Source organism: Dermacentor variabilis, chromosome 11 (assembly GCF_050947875.1).
Source record: "Dermacentor variabilis isolate Ectoservices chromosome 11, ASM5094787v1, whole genome shotgun sequence".
Lineage (NCBI taxonomy): Eukaryota > Metazoa > Arthropoda > Arachnida > Ixodida > Ixodidae > Dermacentor > Dermacentor variabilis.
The window spans coordinates 96,911,573-96,929,871 of NC_134578.1; the positions used below are offsets into that span (position 1 = coordinate 96,911,573).

The 18,299-nt window shown below is 46.0% G+C and overlaps 1 protein-coding gene across 1 annotated transcript in view; it reads right to left on the bottom strand.

The window, feature by feature from the left end:
- Window positions 1–612: 612 nt before the first annotated feature.
- LOC142563898 (aldehyde dehydrogenase family 16 member A1-like) overlaps window positions 613–18,299 on the bottom strand; it is an 81,795-nt gene continuing 64,108 nt past the window's right edge. Inside the window, exons 9-13 of the mRNA XM_075674598.1 lie at window positions 13,138–13,265; window positions 10,156–10,326; window positions 8,867–9,071; window positions 5,157–5,345; window positions 613–3,234 (exon numbers count right to left, since the gene is read on the bottom strand). Coding sequence (XP_075530713.1) covers window positions 2,932–3,234; window positions 5,157–5,345; window positions 8,867–9,071; window positions 10,156–10,326; window positions 13,138–13,265 — 996 coding nt within the window. The 3' untranslated portion in view covers window positions 613–2,931. The remainder of the gene's footprint in view (window positions 3,235–5,156; window positions 5,346–8,866; window positions 9,072–10,155; window positions 10,327–13,137; window positions 13,266–18,299) is intronic.

Sequence of the window (18,299 nt, forward strand, 5' to 3'; positions counted from 1 at the left end):
TAATGCATGAGGAGTTCCTTTGTCTCCACCAGTTACGGACACAAGTCTTGGAAATCTGTAACCTCCGCGACCCTGCCCAGTTACCCTGTTCTTCTGCCAGAAAGACCACTGTATGCTTGAAGGATGCGTCCTAATGAAAAAGTCTTTTTTCCATCCCAACACTGCACTACCTCCACGAAAGGTGGTTGAGCTACTATGAAAGGCATACAGCGAACTGCAAAATGGCGATCGCAAGCCAAGGAGTAAAACAGCGTCCGTTCGATGGCATTGTGGCTAGCTACCTTGGAATCAGCTTTTCTTTAGTAAGCATCCGCTCTGTTTTTGATTTTCAGTAGAAATAGTTACAACTGTAACACGCATGCAAATTTTAGTGCACTTTTTATTTTAAAAAAGTGCGTATTAGAATCGTGTAAATACAGTACATGCATACTGACAGACAAACTGTCTATTTAGTGGATACGGTATTACTGGCTGCCATAAACATCACTCCTAGACGCTCACACACACAGCACGTAGCAAAAGGAACAATCATGTGGACAATGCACATGAAATCACAGTTGCCCATACGACATGCAACGATGATGCATGCAAACAAATGAAGATTTGCAGGTGTTAGGCTTGTTAAACGTTTATTACAACACACAAACAATGCCCAACCAACACAATTTGCCTGAGCGCAAAATATTTCCCAATGCTGTCAAACAACACATGAAGACCATGGGTCACCTCATGATCCACGCTTCAAAACGGTTTCTTAAAAATAGAAATGTTCCTTATCCAACATATGTGTAGTCAGGTCCCATGAAAACAGATAATACTGTCTCATCAAAGAGTTCAAGAAGTGAGCATACATCTGGAGGTGTAAGCAATGCATACGCAACAAGAGACAACTCAGTTCTCTGTTGTCCCAAGCACAATGGTAATTGTGCCCATTAACTGCTAACAAACACACATGAAAGGTACAGACGAAGTCCTTAGCATGCTTCTCTGGCTAGCTAAGATTCATGCCACATATGCTACAAAACACAAAAGCGAAACGAAAGGGTGTTAAAGATGTTCCTCTAACATGAAAGAGATTAATGAAAGAAGTCAATAAAAAATAGCACCATGTACAGATACCATGGCTGCATAATACCAAAAATCTTACTGAAACACTAGCATGAAGTTAAAAGCCAGCAAAGAGCAATACAATACTTCCACAGGGATGAAGACATGAAAAACAGGGATCCCTAAAACAGCTCTGTTTGCAAAAATGAAGATTGTTCGCCTACGTCTTGGCTGACTGGGCATAAGATTTGTGGTACAACTGAATATGAACACCACTGCTCGCACCTCAACCAGTACATGTGTACAATGACGCAATAAATTCCATGATATCCAAGCTTGAACTAATGCAGACATTACATGGGAAACAAGCTTGCACACAAATCCAGAATCACGTTCACATCTCATTTCACTCTGTGCTCTTTTAGCACTGCAAACACACTCACTGTAGATTCCACAATGGAATGATATAAGTGGCCTGCACCGAAGCTGTACGGACGTTGATAAACAGCTGTGCTCTGTTCTGACCACAATCTCAAGCTGCCTCTAAGTATGTTGGGAAGGAAAACCTTGAGGAACAGTTCCAGCCTGTTACCCTCAACTTCTTCAATCCCTTGTTCCTTTAGCTTGGTGCGAGGAAGCTGACAGTTCTTCAAAAGACTGCAGTACCCATTTTGAATTTGGTAAGTAAACTTGCAAAGAGTTAAGTCATGCGGCCTCATAAACTGCTCAGCCAAATATATCTCTGTACTGACAGGAAAGAGACCACCACTTTGTTGCTGTGAAATCTCAGTCACCTCGCACACGAACAAGGCATAACGGCCAGAAAGGCACAATGAGTCACTACGGGTGCCTGCAACTGTACACAAGAGGTTCAAACTTCAATTAGCATCAATGCTAATAATGGGTTCTTCGACTGTCTGCAAGGGTCGTACAAAGCAAGCAAGGCTGACGGACATGCAGTTCTCTTGCGCAAGCCAGTGGGAAGTACGTGGCGAGATTGTTGTGGGGATCTCGTCCCAGCGTTTCTTCTGGATTTCTCAAGCCGACATGCTGCTGCCGCGGCAGCCTTCCTGCATTTTTTAAAAGGCACCTTATGGGGCCACCAAAGCGATGCCTCGGCGGAGCTCGTACGTCACTAGCTACCCGTGACCACTGTGTGCAGTTGTTATAGCAGTGCCATTCTTGAATGCCGACAGCAGTGGCTTGTTAACAACACGCAATTGGAGTGCACAGGAAGCAGCGATGAACTGTTAAACAAGTCAACACAATCAGAAGCCAGATGGAGGAAGGTGGTAGAAGAACAAGCCTCCCCACCATTATAGTAATTTTCAAAACAGCTACACCATCTCCTATTTTGATTTTTTACATGCAACCCAGTTATAACAATTATAACAATGAAATTTCCATGGAACTTGAATATTGTTATAAGTGTATGACTGTATATGAATCAATAATACAGCAAGGAAGGCTTAAGGGCTAAGCACGAGCGATGATCTCTCCTGAATTGAAAAAAGAAAAAAAAGAAAAAGGAGAACAAGAACTAGACTCGCGCATCAATGACAGCATACAGGAGACTGGATAGTAGCTACGGTTACATGGAAATAAAGTCGGGTCAAGTCAGCTTGTTGGGCTGAAATCCGCTCATCAAGTCTCTTATAAACACTAGAGGGTCAGACAGAGGGTGTCGGGGAGAGCGGGGTCAGATTTGCCGGAAGGGTTTGGTTGAATTACTTGACTACAGGGCAAAACACCCGATAACAAGGTCGGACAAGTCTGGATGAGACCGCCTTTTGACTGGACACGCCGACGTCAAGTTTGAGTGAACGAAGCTACCCTGGTCTCCGATAGCAGTGCAGGCAACCGTGTTCCCGACTGACCTCGCCGTCAGTTGGCGAACGTATCGCCAGACGGCAGCCAGATGCTCTTGGGCACCGTGGTGTGCTGGGTGACCTGCCAGCCCATCCAGTGGCGGTCCTGGTCGCTGTAGTCTTGCACGGGGAACACCCAGCTGCGCTTGTCATTGTGCGCACCCGCATATTCAAGAAATGCCGCCGAGTCACTCTCCAGGCCGAAGTACCAGACGGCGCCGACGTCGTGGTGCTCTGCGAGGGCACGCAGCAGCACGGGCCGCTCCTTGCCAGACAGGACGTTGACCACACCCGGCGGTACGTCCGACGTCTGTAGGATCTGCGAGTACATGACGCATGTGGCACGTCATCGTGGGCAGTCCGTGGCAAGGTCGCTTGTGCTTCAGCCATCCCCTACATGGTGTGCCTCTTTCAGAGAAGTGACATAGTAATTATTACGGTGCGATCGGACCCAACGCAAATAGAAGTAAGACCAATATAGGAAACGGTGTCACTCCCAACTGAATTTATTCACAGCAACAGGTTCTCTTTTATTGGGAAAGTGCCAGCATGCATAAATACATTTGCGCATGGCATTCAGAGCACGGAGATGAAATTACGAAAACACACGCCTATCCTAACATGCAATCAAACAATTGATATTCAGTACTGCACGGTGCCACCAACGTATCACTGATATAAATATTGTGCTTCTTCTTTAACCTAATAAGCCTCTGTTAACTCTAGAGCCAAGGCATCTATGCTTTTACAGAGTATGTGGAAGTTAGAAAGACTTGGCTCACACACGCAGGAGCCTCAGTGCATAGGCCAATGTGCAGCAAGTTTATTCTTCACAGAAAGCTTGTGCTTGCTTGGCCCGTCATTACTGCAGCGGCCTGCTTGGCCAACAAATACCCTACTACAAAAAAATTAAGCAGGACTCATCTCACGATGGCTCTTGATGGTAATGCGTTTAGCATTGACTCAATTAGTAAAGGAAAAACGAGACATCCACCCAAAAGTAGCTAAGTGCTACAAAGGAAACCCATACGGGTTCCTCGAAAGAAAAGCTTCGCAGTTGAGGAAAAATTCATCCTGGTCCGGGACTCGAACCCGGGACCACCGCCTTTCCAGGGCAGCCACTCTACCGTCTGAGCTAACCAGGCAGCTAGCAGATGGCAGGCGAGGTCGAATTTCTCAGATGATAGAGCGGCTGACCCGGAAAGGCGGTAGTCCCGGACTCGAGTCCCGAACCAGGACGAATTTTTCCTCAATTGCGAAGCTTTCCTTTCGAGAAACCCGTATGGGTTTCCTTTGTAGCACTTAGCTACTTTTGGGTGGATGTCTCATTTTCCCTTTACTAATTACTCCTCTCCACCTTGCGGGTTTCCGCAGAACTATTGCGTCAAGCATTGACTCAATATGGCGACACAATGTATTGCCACCATCGAAACAAGTTATGCAGTGGGGCTCCTCTTCCGCACTTTCCCAAGAGCGCCCGGCTTCATCTAGCGTTGTTGCCGCGTCACCTCTGCATGACCCCCGAAACGCATGGCACGCTGGTGCATGCAAACGTCGCGTGGCGACTGGGCTTTTCTCTTGAGTTTCTCTAATGGCACTGCCGAGAAATCTACACATGGATTCAGAGAGGAGAAGCATGGCGTGCCGGTGGCTTCGAATGCCAAGAATAGTTCCCTCGCTTTCCGTACACCCAGTGGCACATAATCAGCAACCCAAGTTGGTGAGAGGTTCACCGAAGAGTGGGACGTTACCAGTGCATTTTTGGCACAGCCTGCTAATGCATCGGGTTGCTCTCCTTAAAGGCATTCTTGTGACATTGGTTTGATTCCACTCAGCATCCGAGAAATTTAAGGAATCTTTTTTTTTCATAATCGTAAAGCAGTGCATTCCCAGTGACGCATACATAGTTACTCAAGTTCGCGTCAAAGACGTTCGCTGAAGAGCGGCACACAGCTACTGGCACAGACCCGGTGAATTAAGTCGGTGTCAAAGAGGTTCATGACCAGCATAAAACCGGGTGCACACACCCGGGGTTGCAAGTCAACGTAAAAGATTTTCTTCGCACGGCAGTACCTACCCAGTACCGCATCTACCGTGACCCATGACGGAGTGAGAGAGCTTCATCAAGAGCACCAGAATACCCCTCCCCCACTCTCCTCCACATCCGTTAATTCACCCACCGAAAAGAACCCTTTCAGAACAAGCAAAAAATTAAAAAGGAAGTAATGAACTTCAGCTTGCCTGACAGAAGCGCAGTGCCGGCTGCGGCCATTCCGTGCTGGCGAGCACGACAACCGAGTTGCCGGCTGCCAGGGCTGCTGCCATGGCAGACACGAAGCTGCTCAGCACGAAGGCCTCCTCTGCGCAGGCAATGCCAATCACGCCCACGGGCTCGTTCACGCGCACCACTGTGCCCTTGATGGTCGTGCTCTGGTTGAGGTGAAAGGGACAAGAACACCGTAGTCATGCTGTCCATCTTTCAATTGCACAGCCTCACCAGTCATGGACCTGATGAACCTCATGCCTGTCTGCACGTAGGAAAACTGATGACACGAATAATTTTTGGCCACATTCTACGCCATTATGACTGTAAATTAACAAGTCTGAAGAACCACATGTTGCTTACAAAAGAATGAGGTTTTGGCAGTTAATGAGAAAAAAAAGCTAATTCACTGCCAAAAAATTCCAGCAGAAACCATGCAGGTATTACGGTCAATGTTCGTGCAACTAGCACTGAAGCATTGTGCAATGTATGAAGTCCGCGCGTAGCATATGTGTAAATATATAATCAGTCAAGCTTGTCTGAATATATGTATATACAGGGTGTCCCATGTAATTTCAGCCAAACATTAAAAATATGCACATGCCACATAGCTGGACGGAACCAAGGTAATGTTTGCCATCGCTTGGAGATAGTACTCCGATAATTTTTTTCGTTCCACCTGATTACATAATTAGTCTTAATTAATCAGCTTCTCAAATATTATAATTAGATTAAAAGTGTCAATGAGAAAATTATAGAGCGACATGAAAAACTCCCCGATACAGCTTTCTGTTCCTCAATACGTGAAAGAAGCCCTGCAAACACACGCAAAGTGCCTTGAGTGGCCAGTCGTGTGGCAATTTTTCGTGTATTCGTAGGCTTCTTTCCCACTCCGAAAAACACTTATGTAGTGCATATTGAGGAACAGAAAGCTGTATCGGGAGCTTTTCATGTTGCTCTGCAATTTTCTCATTGACACTTTTCATCTATCAATAATATTTGAGATGATTAATTAAGTAAGACTAATTATCAATCAGGGGAAATGAAAAAATATCTGAGTACTACCACCAAGCAACGGCAAACAACATTACCTTGGTTCTGTCCAGCTACGTGGCATCTGCATATTTTTAATGTTTGGCTCAGGTTATGTGGGACACCCTGTACATCATGCAGCTTCAATTCCACATAGCAGCGACGAAATTTTGAAGGATTTTCTTTGTCACTGAATAAGATTGACACAAACCCAGTGGAACAAACACACCCAGTGACTCAAGTTGGGGCAAGGGTTGCTTTCGAACCCAGTTCCATCGGGACAGCAGCCCGATTCTCTGCTCATTAGACCAATGACCCCGTGACCAAGACTCAATGACCCAATTGCCGTGAAAGAGGTTAGACACTGGCCCAGACATGGATAGTAGAAAGTGTGTGAAGTATCCAAAGAATGCTACTCGCACCTAAAGCTAACTTCACCCAGTTTCCAAATATGTCTGTCTCTACCTAAGCTCTTTCAGTCCAACTTGGGTCACTAGGCATTCCATGGTCTAATTGCTGTGCCGAGGGAACCAAGTTTGAGCGAACCATTGAACCAACTTGGGTCACTGAGTAAGTGACACTGGGTATGTGGCCCTCTTGAATGAGAAAAAAATCTGGGAGATCACGATGAATGGCGACGTTATTGCGATTAGCATTTATGCAACATAGCAACATGCCATGTTGCCATCGTCGAAACACATTCTGCATGAGGTGTGCTTGTAACGACGTTCATTACTCGCGCTTCCCACTGAACACGCTGCATCATCTAGCGGCACCGTGGAATTTGCGCCTGGTGCCTGTATGAATTCAGACGCAATTGCCTTCGTGTATATGATGCGGGTTGGATCCAACCCAGCACCAGGGGAATTTCAAGGATTTGGATTTCATTTTTTTGTTTTGGCATAGCACTCAGTAAGCAGATTTAATTGTTACAGTCGCCTCCAAATTACACTCGGATCTAACAATGAGCCGCTGTTGCACAGTAAACTTGTGTGTGTGTTCTGTGGTAAAATAAAGCCTTACTACAATCTTCCCATGCAACATTATTGTTAAAACCAGGAATGCTACAAGTAGGTTCGATTGTACTTCATTTTGTTTAATGAAAATGTTGGAATGTTTGTCCTCTTTGCTTTTTTCCGTGCAACCCAGTTATAACAATGGCCTTTCCTTGGCGCTAGAACACGGTCAACAACCAATTTTTCGGAGGCCTAATTTTTTGGACATGCCCAATAACTTGGACGCCTTTGCAACACCGCCACGCACCCCACAGAACTGATATATAAGGGCGACTGAAATTTTGGACGCTGGAACTCTTTGCTGTCAAATTTTCAGAATTATTCACCGTGACTGCAGATCCAAAATGCCATTAATAGAAGCCACCACCGATGCCACTTTGATTATCTCGCAGAGTCAAACCACTGCTACCACACGCTGATCCGGTGGTAGCCACGGCCACCACAGCGACGCTAGGCCTGGGTGGTTCAATGCTCCCTACCAAGCTTCCTCAGTGTCGTGTTTTGCATTGAAAGAATTCACCCCTGTCAGCAATGGCGCCGACTCTGCCTTTGTCAACCTTGCCAATGGCTTTGAGGCACAGAAAGTACGGCAAGGTGACGACGATGCACAATGCCAGTTCCCTAAAGTCAGCTTCGCCGCAGTACAGCCGTGTTGCGCTGGCAAGCATATGCGGTGTACTGCGGTGAAGCATAGCAAGAATAGAAAGGGGCCACTGTAACGGGATACAGTATTAATTATTTAATTAAACATGCGTACACCCACCATCTGTCACAGTACAAGCACTGATATGCCTAATAAAATAAGTGTACTGGCAGACCTTCAGAGCCATTTCGGACAGCCTGTGGCGATTTGAGCCTTCATCATCATCATCAACCTGGTTACATCCACTGCAGGGCAAAGGCCTCTCCCATACTTCTCCAACTACCCCGGTCATGTACTAATTGTGGCCATGTTGTCCCTGCAAACGTCTTAATGTCATCCGCCCACCTAACTTTCTGCCGCCCCCTGCTACGCTTCCTTTCCCTTGGAATCCAGTCCGTAACCCTTAATGACTATCGGTTATCTTCCCTCCTCACTCCATGTCCGTCCCATACCCATTTCTTTTTCTTGATTTCAACCAAGATGTCATTAGTTGAAATCAAGAAAAAGAAATGGGCATGGGCCGGACATATAATGAGGAGGGAAGATAACCGATGGTCATTAAGGGTTACGGACTGGATTTGAGCCTTTGGGGGCACTAAAAGACACGCACTCATTTTTTTCGGACTGCTGGATCGATCAGACATTTTCATGGCACCTAGGCAAACCGAAAAATTTGGACATTGACTGCATGTTTTTATAAGTAGATTCCACTGTATAACAGTTATATTATAAAAAATTGGATTTTTGGGCACTAAGGAATTGTTATAAGCGGGTTCAACTGTACCTCTTCCAGTGCCTGTTCATTGCATAAGCCAGCACAGAGGATGTGAGTTGCTCCAATGAGGTGTTGCGCTGGATGTTATGCCACACAAGCGTGAAAGTATTCCCCAAAAGTGACGGACTGCGAATGTGGTCTGCCAGTTATGTCTCTCACATTCTTGGAACGTTTGGAGCAGAATGTAGACACGATGACACGGTACATCCCTCACACACTCACCCGGACAGAGCCAGCATCCTTGTCGCATGCGGCGGCCCAGTAAAACAGTCGGCGAACGCAGGCATCGACTTCGGCCTTGCACGCTGCCTCGGGTCGGCTGATCATGTTGCGTATGACGCTGGCCATTTCGGCCGCCCGCATCTGCAGGTTCTCAGCCAGGTAGAACAGCACCTGGGCTCGACTGTGTGCCGACCGGGATGACCACCTGGGTGCCGGAACCACATACACTCCATTGAACAACAAAGGGCTAGGGGCTGTGCATTCTTGATTGGTTGCTTCTAGGTATAAAATCAGAGAGCACCAGACTGTCCATAAATGTTGTCACACCTCAATAAATCGACTCAGGTATTGAATTATCAGATATATAGCAAAGTAAATCTAAAATGCTTCTCACAAATATCAGCATGTAGTTTTGTATGCTTATAACAAATATATGAGATAACAATGGTGCTTTCATGTTGGATGTGACTTCATTGAAACAAGCTTAGATTGTAGTCTAAAAAAGTACAAAGCTGTTACTGCTAGAGATCTAAGTGAAACATAACTGAAAGAACAATTGACATGGTTAGGAGCAAATAAACGGACATCATGTGCCAGTACTCTTCTGGTGATTTACAAAAGGAATTCTTGCATATTTAGGCTACAAGTTCTGGAACAGGGTACACCAAACCATTTTGGCGCGCTTTTTTCATCCTTTCTCGTGCTTTCACAAGGTACCTTCGATACGCCTACACCACTGTGAAGGTGGTTCATGAGAAGTTCAGAAATTTCCAAGGTGCAGGCCCAGCACGACACTCAAAATGAATGAAAAGGTGCAGATGCGGTGCAGGCGTTATGTCTGACTAAAGTGCACGGAGTGCGCAAGATTGAGAGGTCCTGAACTGCAGGTATGATCGGCTTCTGGGACGTAAATGCATACCACGCTTGCTTAGACACACCAGCTGAGCATAGGCAAGGTTCTATTGGCGCTCGCACCCGTGTGCTACGTCATCTGGTGCACCGCTGCTTCACACCTGTGCGCCTGCACCAAGTCGGCACCAACAGCGGAGTGGGTGCAGCAAAGTCATGAACCAGCCCTGCACCTTTCGAAACAAACGTCATGGTTCACCGGGTGCCACTGCTGCTTCGTGCAGGTGGTGCAGGCGAATCGAACGTACCTATAATCTCTTCCTGCTGTCATTTATTGCAGAACTGTGATAAGGACAACCAGTTGTGAGCACTCGTCTTGTTCTATTTTCACCTTGCAGGTTGAAAATCGCGGCAGGATTTGGAATAATGACAAAGCTCACGTCTTGAAGCCCACGAGTGCTGCTTCCACGGCATTTCTGACATCCTTGCGCCCCGCCTCAGGAAAGTAGCCAACTGTCCTGTTGTCGTTGCTGCTGGCAAAGTAGGAGGCGTTGGACACTGGTCGTGTCTGCTGACCAGCGATAAACATTTTGTACGTTGTAAGCTCACCCCTGAAAAATGGGAGAGGTTTTTCTAGTTTTACTACAGCAGTCCTTTGTTTACAAGGGCATGTTCCTTAGGCATTCTGGGAAAGTGTTACCAATAAACAATACATTCACTGCACACAAATGAAGGGGAGACACGAAACAAAAGAACTATGTGCTGACTATCATCTTGATTATCAATTAACAGTCAGCACATGGTCCTATCTTTTTGTGTCTCCGCTTCATCTTAGTCTTTCGAGCTGTAGCAATCACTACCCAAAATCAAATTTGAACTGTGCACCACAGCGACGCTCAGAAAGCGGAGCGCTGTGGGCGCCCCTCGCTCTGCCGTAGCCTCCTCAGTGCAAGGCATTGAAGAAGCAGAAGCCCGACGAAGGGGATCAAAGGGCAATTTTTGATTGCCAATAACTCCACTTCCGCTGAATGCACTGAAGCACTTTTTGCTGAACACTATTTCTGAAATAGCCTATTTTAACTTCAAATGCATTTCTCAACTTCGATAAGACATGCTTCGGGGCCTTTCTAACACACAAAAGCATGGCCTCCAAGATTGGCTACTGTTGTCTGGGCTGCCACCGAGAGCTTCTTTCTCATATTTTGCCTAAGCCTTTGCACATGCACCAGTTCCAAGAGAGAAATCTGGAGAGTTTTGCTTCCCAACATCTAGATGCCTTTGCATAGGCGGTATGGAGGACAATACACTTTGCTCCGTTCAACCAACACTTAGACTTCCGCCCAAACGGGACCACAGTGGCCAATACAAAATCTATAATGGCAAAGCAGCAGTTTCTGCTGCTTTGCCATTATGCTGCTAAAGTTGTGAGATTATTATTATATTATACTAAAGTTGTGAGAGCGCCTGCGGCACTCTCACAACTTTAGCAGCGTCACTATGGCTGCGTAAGGGTTGACAACGGTGGTCATGTTCATCACCGAAATTTATGCATTTATGAATTAAATTATGCTGCTTGGTCTAAAAGGTGCAAACAGAGTTGAAATTTTAATAATCCTGCAAAGGGGTAAAAAAAGAAAAGAAGTATCAAACATGCGAGCCAAAGCGAGGACCTCACAGTTGCGAGTGTAGCACTTTGTGCAGTGTCACGAAACATGAACAGTTAATGCGTCTGTTTCACTAGTATTTATCCGCCGTCGCACAGTGCACATAACAGTTCGGCTAGGGAGAAACGAAGTGTAGCATGCTCCCTTCCTTAGTACCTAGGAAAGGCACGTTTCGAGAAGCAAAAGTCACCAGATTTCTCTGTTGCAACTTGCACATGCATGCAAGGGTCCGGCGAGCGAGGGAAAGAAGCATCCCTGGGCTGCTGCAAGGCCAGCAGCACCCGCAAGTTCTTAAACAAGACAGATGGCCGCAGCGGTTTCCTGCATACCGTATTCCCGCACACGCACTTCAAGGAATGGGATTACTTTGTTCGCACGACGGCATTCTTGCTGCTTCCAACTTTTACTGCAGAAGGGCGTGCACAAATAATTACTTCTCCCTTGGCTGATATTTTTAGTTTTTGCTGGATTTACTAGCAACAGAAGGCTCCGTGTACATGCTAGAAATGGCCAAAAATTTCTTTAAATTGAAATTGTGTCACGAAATTAGTTAAATTAAGAAAGAAATATATAGTTTTCAATGAAACTAAGATTGAGAAATGAAAATAGTTTGCTACATCACTGATTTCATTAACTCAAAATTCGTTACATTGGAGTTTCACTGTATCTTATACTGTATCTCAGATAAATCTACTCATAGAGTAGGCTCTTTTGCATAGCATTTAATGTAGTTACAAAGTGTTCGCACACTTCTTCCTTGAAAAATTTCTACGAAGCTTGGGGGTTGCTTGCGTTCATTATATTGGGTAATATTTTGAGCGATTTTCTTTTTTGCATGGTCAGCCTGTAAATTGTAGGAGATACAGGATACTATTCGAAGTCTGACGCCCTGAAACGGCAGCCGGCTCTGAAGCATTTTGCCATGCTGTAGTGGCAGATCACACGTGTGGCATGCAACAAAAGTAGGAGACACACGGTACGGTAAGGCATATGATCCGGCACAATGGCATGGCAAAACGCACCTGATCCGACTGCTGTTTCAGCGCGTTGGATGCCGAATTGTTCCGCATGTCACCTACCTTAGCAAGCATGAAGCGTTCTATATCCGGCACTACAGCGCGACAAAATGCCTCGGACTTGGCTGCCATTTTGGCATGCCAGACATCGTATTAGACACCAAGATCGTACTGTGTATCACGTTTCACAGCAGCAAGTTCTGGGTGCGATCATTATGCGAGGAAAAAACACTGATTGGAAAAGTGGGAGGTGCATTCATTACACGAGTGTGTTTATTATGCAAGTAAATATGGTAGTATAATATTTTGAATACGATGAAGTGCGAAAGATGGGACAAAGTGAGGCGGACAGACAGGACTGTGTCTCCCCTTTGTCCCATATTTCGCGCTTCACCGTACTCAAGTATGCATCGTCAACTGGCCCTAAACTCCACTAATCTTATCGTAAATACTTTATCTGAGTTCCTTATACATGTCTGCTCCCATGTGACAGCTGTACTGTCAAGTCTTCATGAATTTGTTCACCTTGATCGGCATCTGCTCTGTCTCGGTTAGACAAGGTTTCAGCAGACTTTTGATTTGACCCGAAGTTTTACAGCCCGTACATTTTTTTCTTCCTATAGGAAGTAAACCATGAGGTCGCAGAGATTTTGGGACAATGCAACTGCTACCGAGAATGCTCTTGAAAACTGGGCACAAAGGCTGTTACTGCAAAAGGGCCATTTTCTTTAACTGGACGTACCCTTCGTCGACGTTGCCAAATGGACCTGGGGGCACATCCTGCACCTTGTCTCCAAATTCTTTTAGGTTCATCTTGCAGCGAGGCAGCTGAGCCGGGCTCTCGGCTGGCTTGATGAACGTAAGAATGCCCTATGAGTTCGCAAGAGTAGAAAGAAATTGATTATAACAGAGAATGGCATTTCTACAAAATGACAGGCATTAATTTTTATAAATGAAACCATTCCATTGCCTATCCCTACCAATACTGAGCCTGGCTCGGACTCTGGCCTCCACACATCTCCGTTCGGGTCCCATGGATTGTGCAGCAATGTGTGGGGACGCTCAACCCTCACGCGTCCCCTGATGACGTTTTCCCCACATGGTTCTTGCATCTCCTGTAATCTGGCTTCTTTGCATAGCTGAGCGCCACCGGCAGTCGGTGTAGAATAGTGCTAGAAACGGTGGAACTGTTACGCCGTTAACGCCAACTGATGACGGGGTTACTCAGGCGCAAAAGAGAGTAGCCTCTTCCTTTTAGGCTCAGGGTTGGTGGTGTACGCGGACCTCAGTGGCTGCCTGTGTCTGGCTTGCAGCCTTCAGCAGCTGGGACAAGAGCTGGCTGTCACCAACGGCTACTGCAGCTCATGCCAGCAGTGTGTAGGCGCAAGCTGCACTTGCTTGAGCTGACTACAACATTTCGGGAATCCTGGCCCGAGTCTTGCCGGTTATGTTCAAGAGTGCATAGACATTTTCTTAGTGCAGCCACTGCTGCATGTACCCCTCGTTCCCGAAGCACATGGTTTGACTGTGTTTTGCCAGAGTATGTAGCGATTTAAGGTTGAGGGGATGTGGGGACACTACTCTCACACATCCCCTGATGTTATCCCCACATGGCTTTAGCGTCTCTTGTAATGCAGCTTCCCCTGCGTAGCTAAGCCTGCCAGCAGGCAGTGTAGTGGCAGAATAGTACAAGTGATGGCGCAAGCGTTTAGCTGCTAACATTGCCCAACAGTGGGGTTACTCAGGTGCCAGAGGGAGTAGCCTCTTCCTTTTTGGCTTGGGGTTGGGGGCATGTGCAGTCATGTCGCACGCTGACCAGCACGCTTTGCGGGATTGTCCAGAGAAAGGCTTTGGAGCAGGACGCCAGGATGGACGAACAAGATCATCTGAACACGCCGCCGTTTGCGTGACTGTACACGCAAACGATATGCCACCGAGGTGGCCTCGGTGGCATTGCCACGATGCGGTCCACTAACCCGCTGCTGTTCTTCATGCAGGTTTTGACGTCATTTATCATGCAAATGCTGCTGCCTCTTCCTGCAAAATCAACGAGCGTCAGTTTGGGATGATCGCACCCGTGCTTCGATGACGTAATAACACGGGATATCAGAACCAGCAGGGATTCAACCCGACTGGCGACGCTGCCAGGGAAAGAATGTATCCTCGACGAAAAGCCACTGGCCCTACTGCCATCGTCAACAACCATCCAGCTGCCTATAAAAGAGGAGCGACTACCCCTGCCGTACCGTGGGCTCGGTGGCATTACCACGATGCGATCCACTAACCCGCTGCTGTTCTTCATGCAGGTCTGTGAACCAAGCTCTCTTTACGCTAAAAAAAACCAATAATTATTCTCTTGTGCAGCTACCAAGCCCGCAGTGCTGTTTGTGTGTTGTCTCTGAGTGCTTTTGTGTTATCAGATACTTTTTGTTACTCTCTGGGGATATTGAAAGTAATCCCGGTCCAGATTACGCCGCATTACTTGCCGAAATGAAGAAGGTATCCGCTGGCCAAGATACGATTATCGCTGAGATGCAAGATCTCAAAAACAAATACATGGCTACGACTGCATCTCTAGAGGCTCTAAGAGAGGCTGACGCACCTGGAGGGCAATTAGCAAAGTGTTTTATCCATGCAAGCCGATAATGCAATCCATATGGGCAGACAGTGAACGAATGACGCAGCTGGTTCATAAACTAGATGCCCGTGTAGATGACGCTGAGAACTGGTCAAGGCGAAATAATTTGATTTTTTATGGCCTCCCCGATCCATCAGCATCAAGAGCCATCAAACGAATCGGAAAGAATTATCTTACGCCTCTGCTCAGATCATCTGAAAGTACCACTTGAGCCTAAGAAAATAGAGCGAGCGCATCGAATTGGTCGGTATTCTCCTAATCGCAAGTGCCCAATTATAGTTAAATTTGTATTGGCAATGCAGTGCGCACGTTCGCTGCGCACTGCATTGCCAAGCTCGCACTGTACAGACCGTCGCGCCCTGAAAATATTCTAATCGGCGCAGTTCAAAATAGAGTAAACTAGCGAGACGATATATATATATATATATATATATATATATATATATATATATATATATATACACACACAAATACATGGCTACGACTGCATCTCTAGAGGCGGAATCTTGGAAGAATGCTAACATAATCCTAATCCATAAGAAAGGGGACGCCAAAGACTTGAAAAATTATAGACCGATCAGCTTACTGTCTGTTGCCTACAAAGTATTTACTAAGGTAATTGCAAATAGAATCAGGAACACCTTAGACTTCTGTCAACCAAAGGACCAGGCAGGCTACTCAACAATAGACCATATTCACACTATCAATCAAGTGATAGAGAAATGTGCAGAATATAAGCAACCGTTATATATAGCTTTCATTGATTACGAGAAAGCGTTTGATTCAGTCGAAACTTCAGCAGTCATGGAGGCATTACGGAATCAGGGTGTAGATGAGCCATATGTAAAAATACTGGAAGATATCTATAGCGGCTCCACAGCCACCGTAGTCCTCCATAAAGCAAGCAACAAAATCCCAATAAAGAAAGGCGTCAGGCAGGGAGATACGATATCTCCAATGCTATTCACAGCGTGTTTACAGGAGGTATTCAGAGACCTGGATTGGGAAGAATTGGGGATAAAAGTTAATGGAGAATACCTCAGTAACTTGCGATTCGCTGATGATATTGCCTGGCTTAGTAACTCAGGGGACCAATTGCAATGCATGCTCACTGACCTGGAGAGGCAAAGCAGAAGAGTGGGTCTCAAAATTAATATGCAGAAAACTGAAGTAATGCTTAACAGTCTCGGGAGAGAACAGCAATTTACAATAGGCAGCGAGGCACTGGAAGTTGTAAGGGAATACATCTACTTAGGGCAGGTAGTGACGGCGGATCCGGATCATGAGACGGAAATAATCAGAAGAATAAGAATGGGCTGGAGTGCGTTTGGCAGGCATTCCCAAATCATGAACAGCAGGTTGCCGTTATCCCTCAAGAGAAAAGTATATAATAGCTGTGTCTTACCAGTACTCACCTACGGGGCAGAAACCTGGAGGCTTACCAAAAAGGTTCTACTCAAATTGAGGACGACACAACGAGCTATGGAAAGAAGAATGATAGGTGTAACGTTAAGGGATAAGAAAAGAGCAGATTGGGTGAGGGAACAAACGCGAGTTAATGACATCTTAGTTGAAATCAAGAAAAAGAAATGGGCATGGGCAGGACATGTAATGAGGAGGGAAGATAACCGATGGTCATTAAGGGTTACGGACTGGATCCCAAGGGAAGGGAAGCGTAGCAGGGGGCGGCAGAAAGTTAGGTGGGCGGATGAGATTAAGAAGTTTGCAGGGACGGCATGGCCACAATTAGTACATGACCGGGGTTGTTGGAGAAGTATGGGAGAGGCCTTTGCCCTGCAGTGGGCGTAACCAGGCTGATGATGATGATGATGATGATGATGATGTATTCTTTAAAACACAGGAAGCTGTCCTTTCTAATGGCCGTAATCTTAAAGGCACTGACTTCAGCGTTACCGAAGATTTTTCACTGGCTGTTAGGAATGCTTGTAAACATCTTGTCACCTTCGCAAAACCTAAGTCTGTGCCGTTTTCCCTACGTTTTAAAACACTATTCATAGGTTCCAAGTTCTACGTATACAATGAAGCTTCGCAGACGATTAAAGAAGTATAGCAACCACTTCATAATCAAAAAATAAATTGACGCCCCTGAATAGCAGTTGTATTACGCACTTCTATCTCAGTAATCTTTACTAACATACGAAGCTTCATTGCAAAATGCGAACATGTGTCTAACCTTATACTAACGTCTAAAATCAACATGCTGGTACTCACGAAAACCTGGCTTAGTGACCTTATTCCAGACTCTGAAGTACTGGCTGATTTACCGAATTTTAACATGTTTCGATAAGATTGCATGACAATACGAGGAGGAGGCTTCCTTATAGCTGTCAGTCAAAAATTACCGTGTTCTGTTGTTAGCATCACATCCGACTTGGAAATCCTTTTCATTCACGGTCACGTCGCTCCACAATCAGTTCTTTTGGGCGTTTGCTATAGACTCCCTCGCAGTAGCCCAGATTTTGCCTGTCAACTTAGCAATGTACTCTGCAAACTAACTTTTCAGTACCCCAAAGCTGACCTCCTCCTCTTCGGAGACTAACTTTCCAGACATCGATTGGCACAATATAGTTCCGTCTTTCGTAAATCAGACAGAAGCAAGAAATTTCCTTGATGTTTGTTTAAATTTTAACCTTGCTCAACTTGTATCTGAACCAACGCGCGTCACACCAGACACAGCTAACGTATTAGACCTATTACTAACAAGTCGACCAAACAGTTTATCGTCAATTACCTATCTGATGGAAATTAGCCACCATAATGTTATTCATGCTTCCTTTCACTTTGCGCCAATTCCACGCCAGAAACTTCAAAAGAAAATACATCTTTTTAACAAAGGCAACTATGAGGCTATACGCGATAATCTGTACGACTTCTTTATTTCATTCGAGGCATCCTTTAACCCTTTCGCTGTCCCGGACGTACCGGTACGTCATCGCACTTCCCCCCCACAGTGTCACTGACGTACCGGTATGTTCTCTATCGTGCGTTCAAAATTTCGCTCCTGAGCGCAAAGCTAGCGCTCCTGGACTGGCCACACCATCTGTTGACTCTTTCTACAGGTTCGTATTTTCACCCCGACCTGTGTTAGTCCATGTATTGAAGAGCACGGTGCGACTGCCACTCCCCACTTTCTCTTTGCTGAGTGGCGCAGTGGCTCCGCGTTCGCTGGATCATGCGTTGCGCGCGTGTGGTTATGGGTTCAAGGGTTGTTCTGCCATCTCCGCTGGTTTGAAGGTTTTCATTTT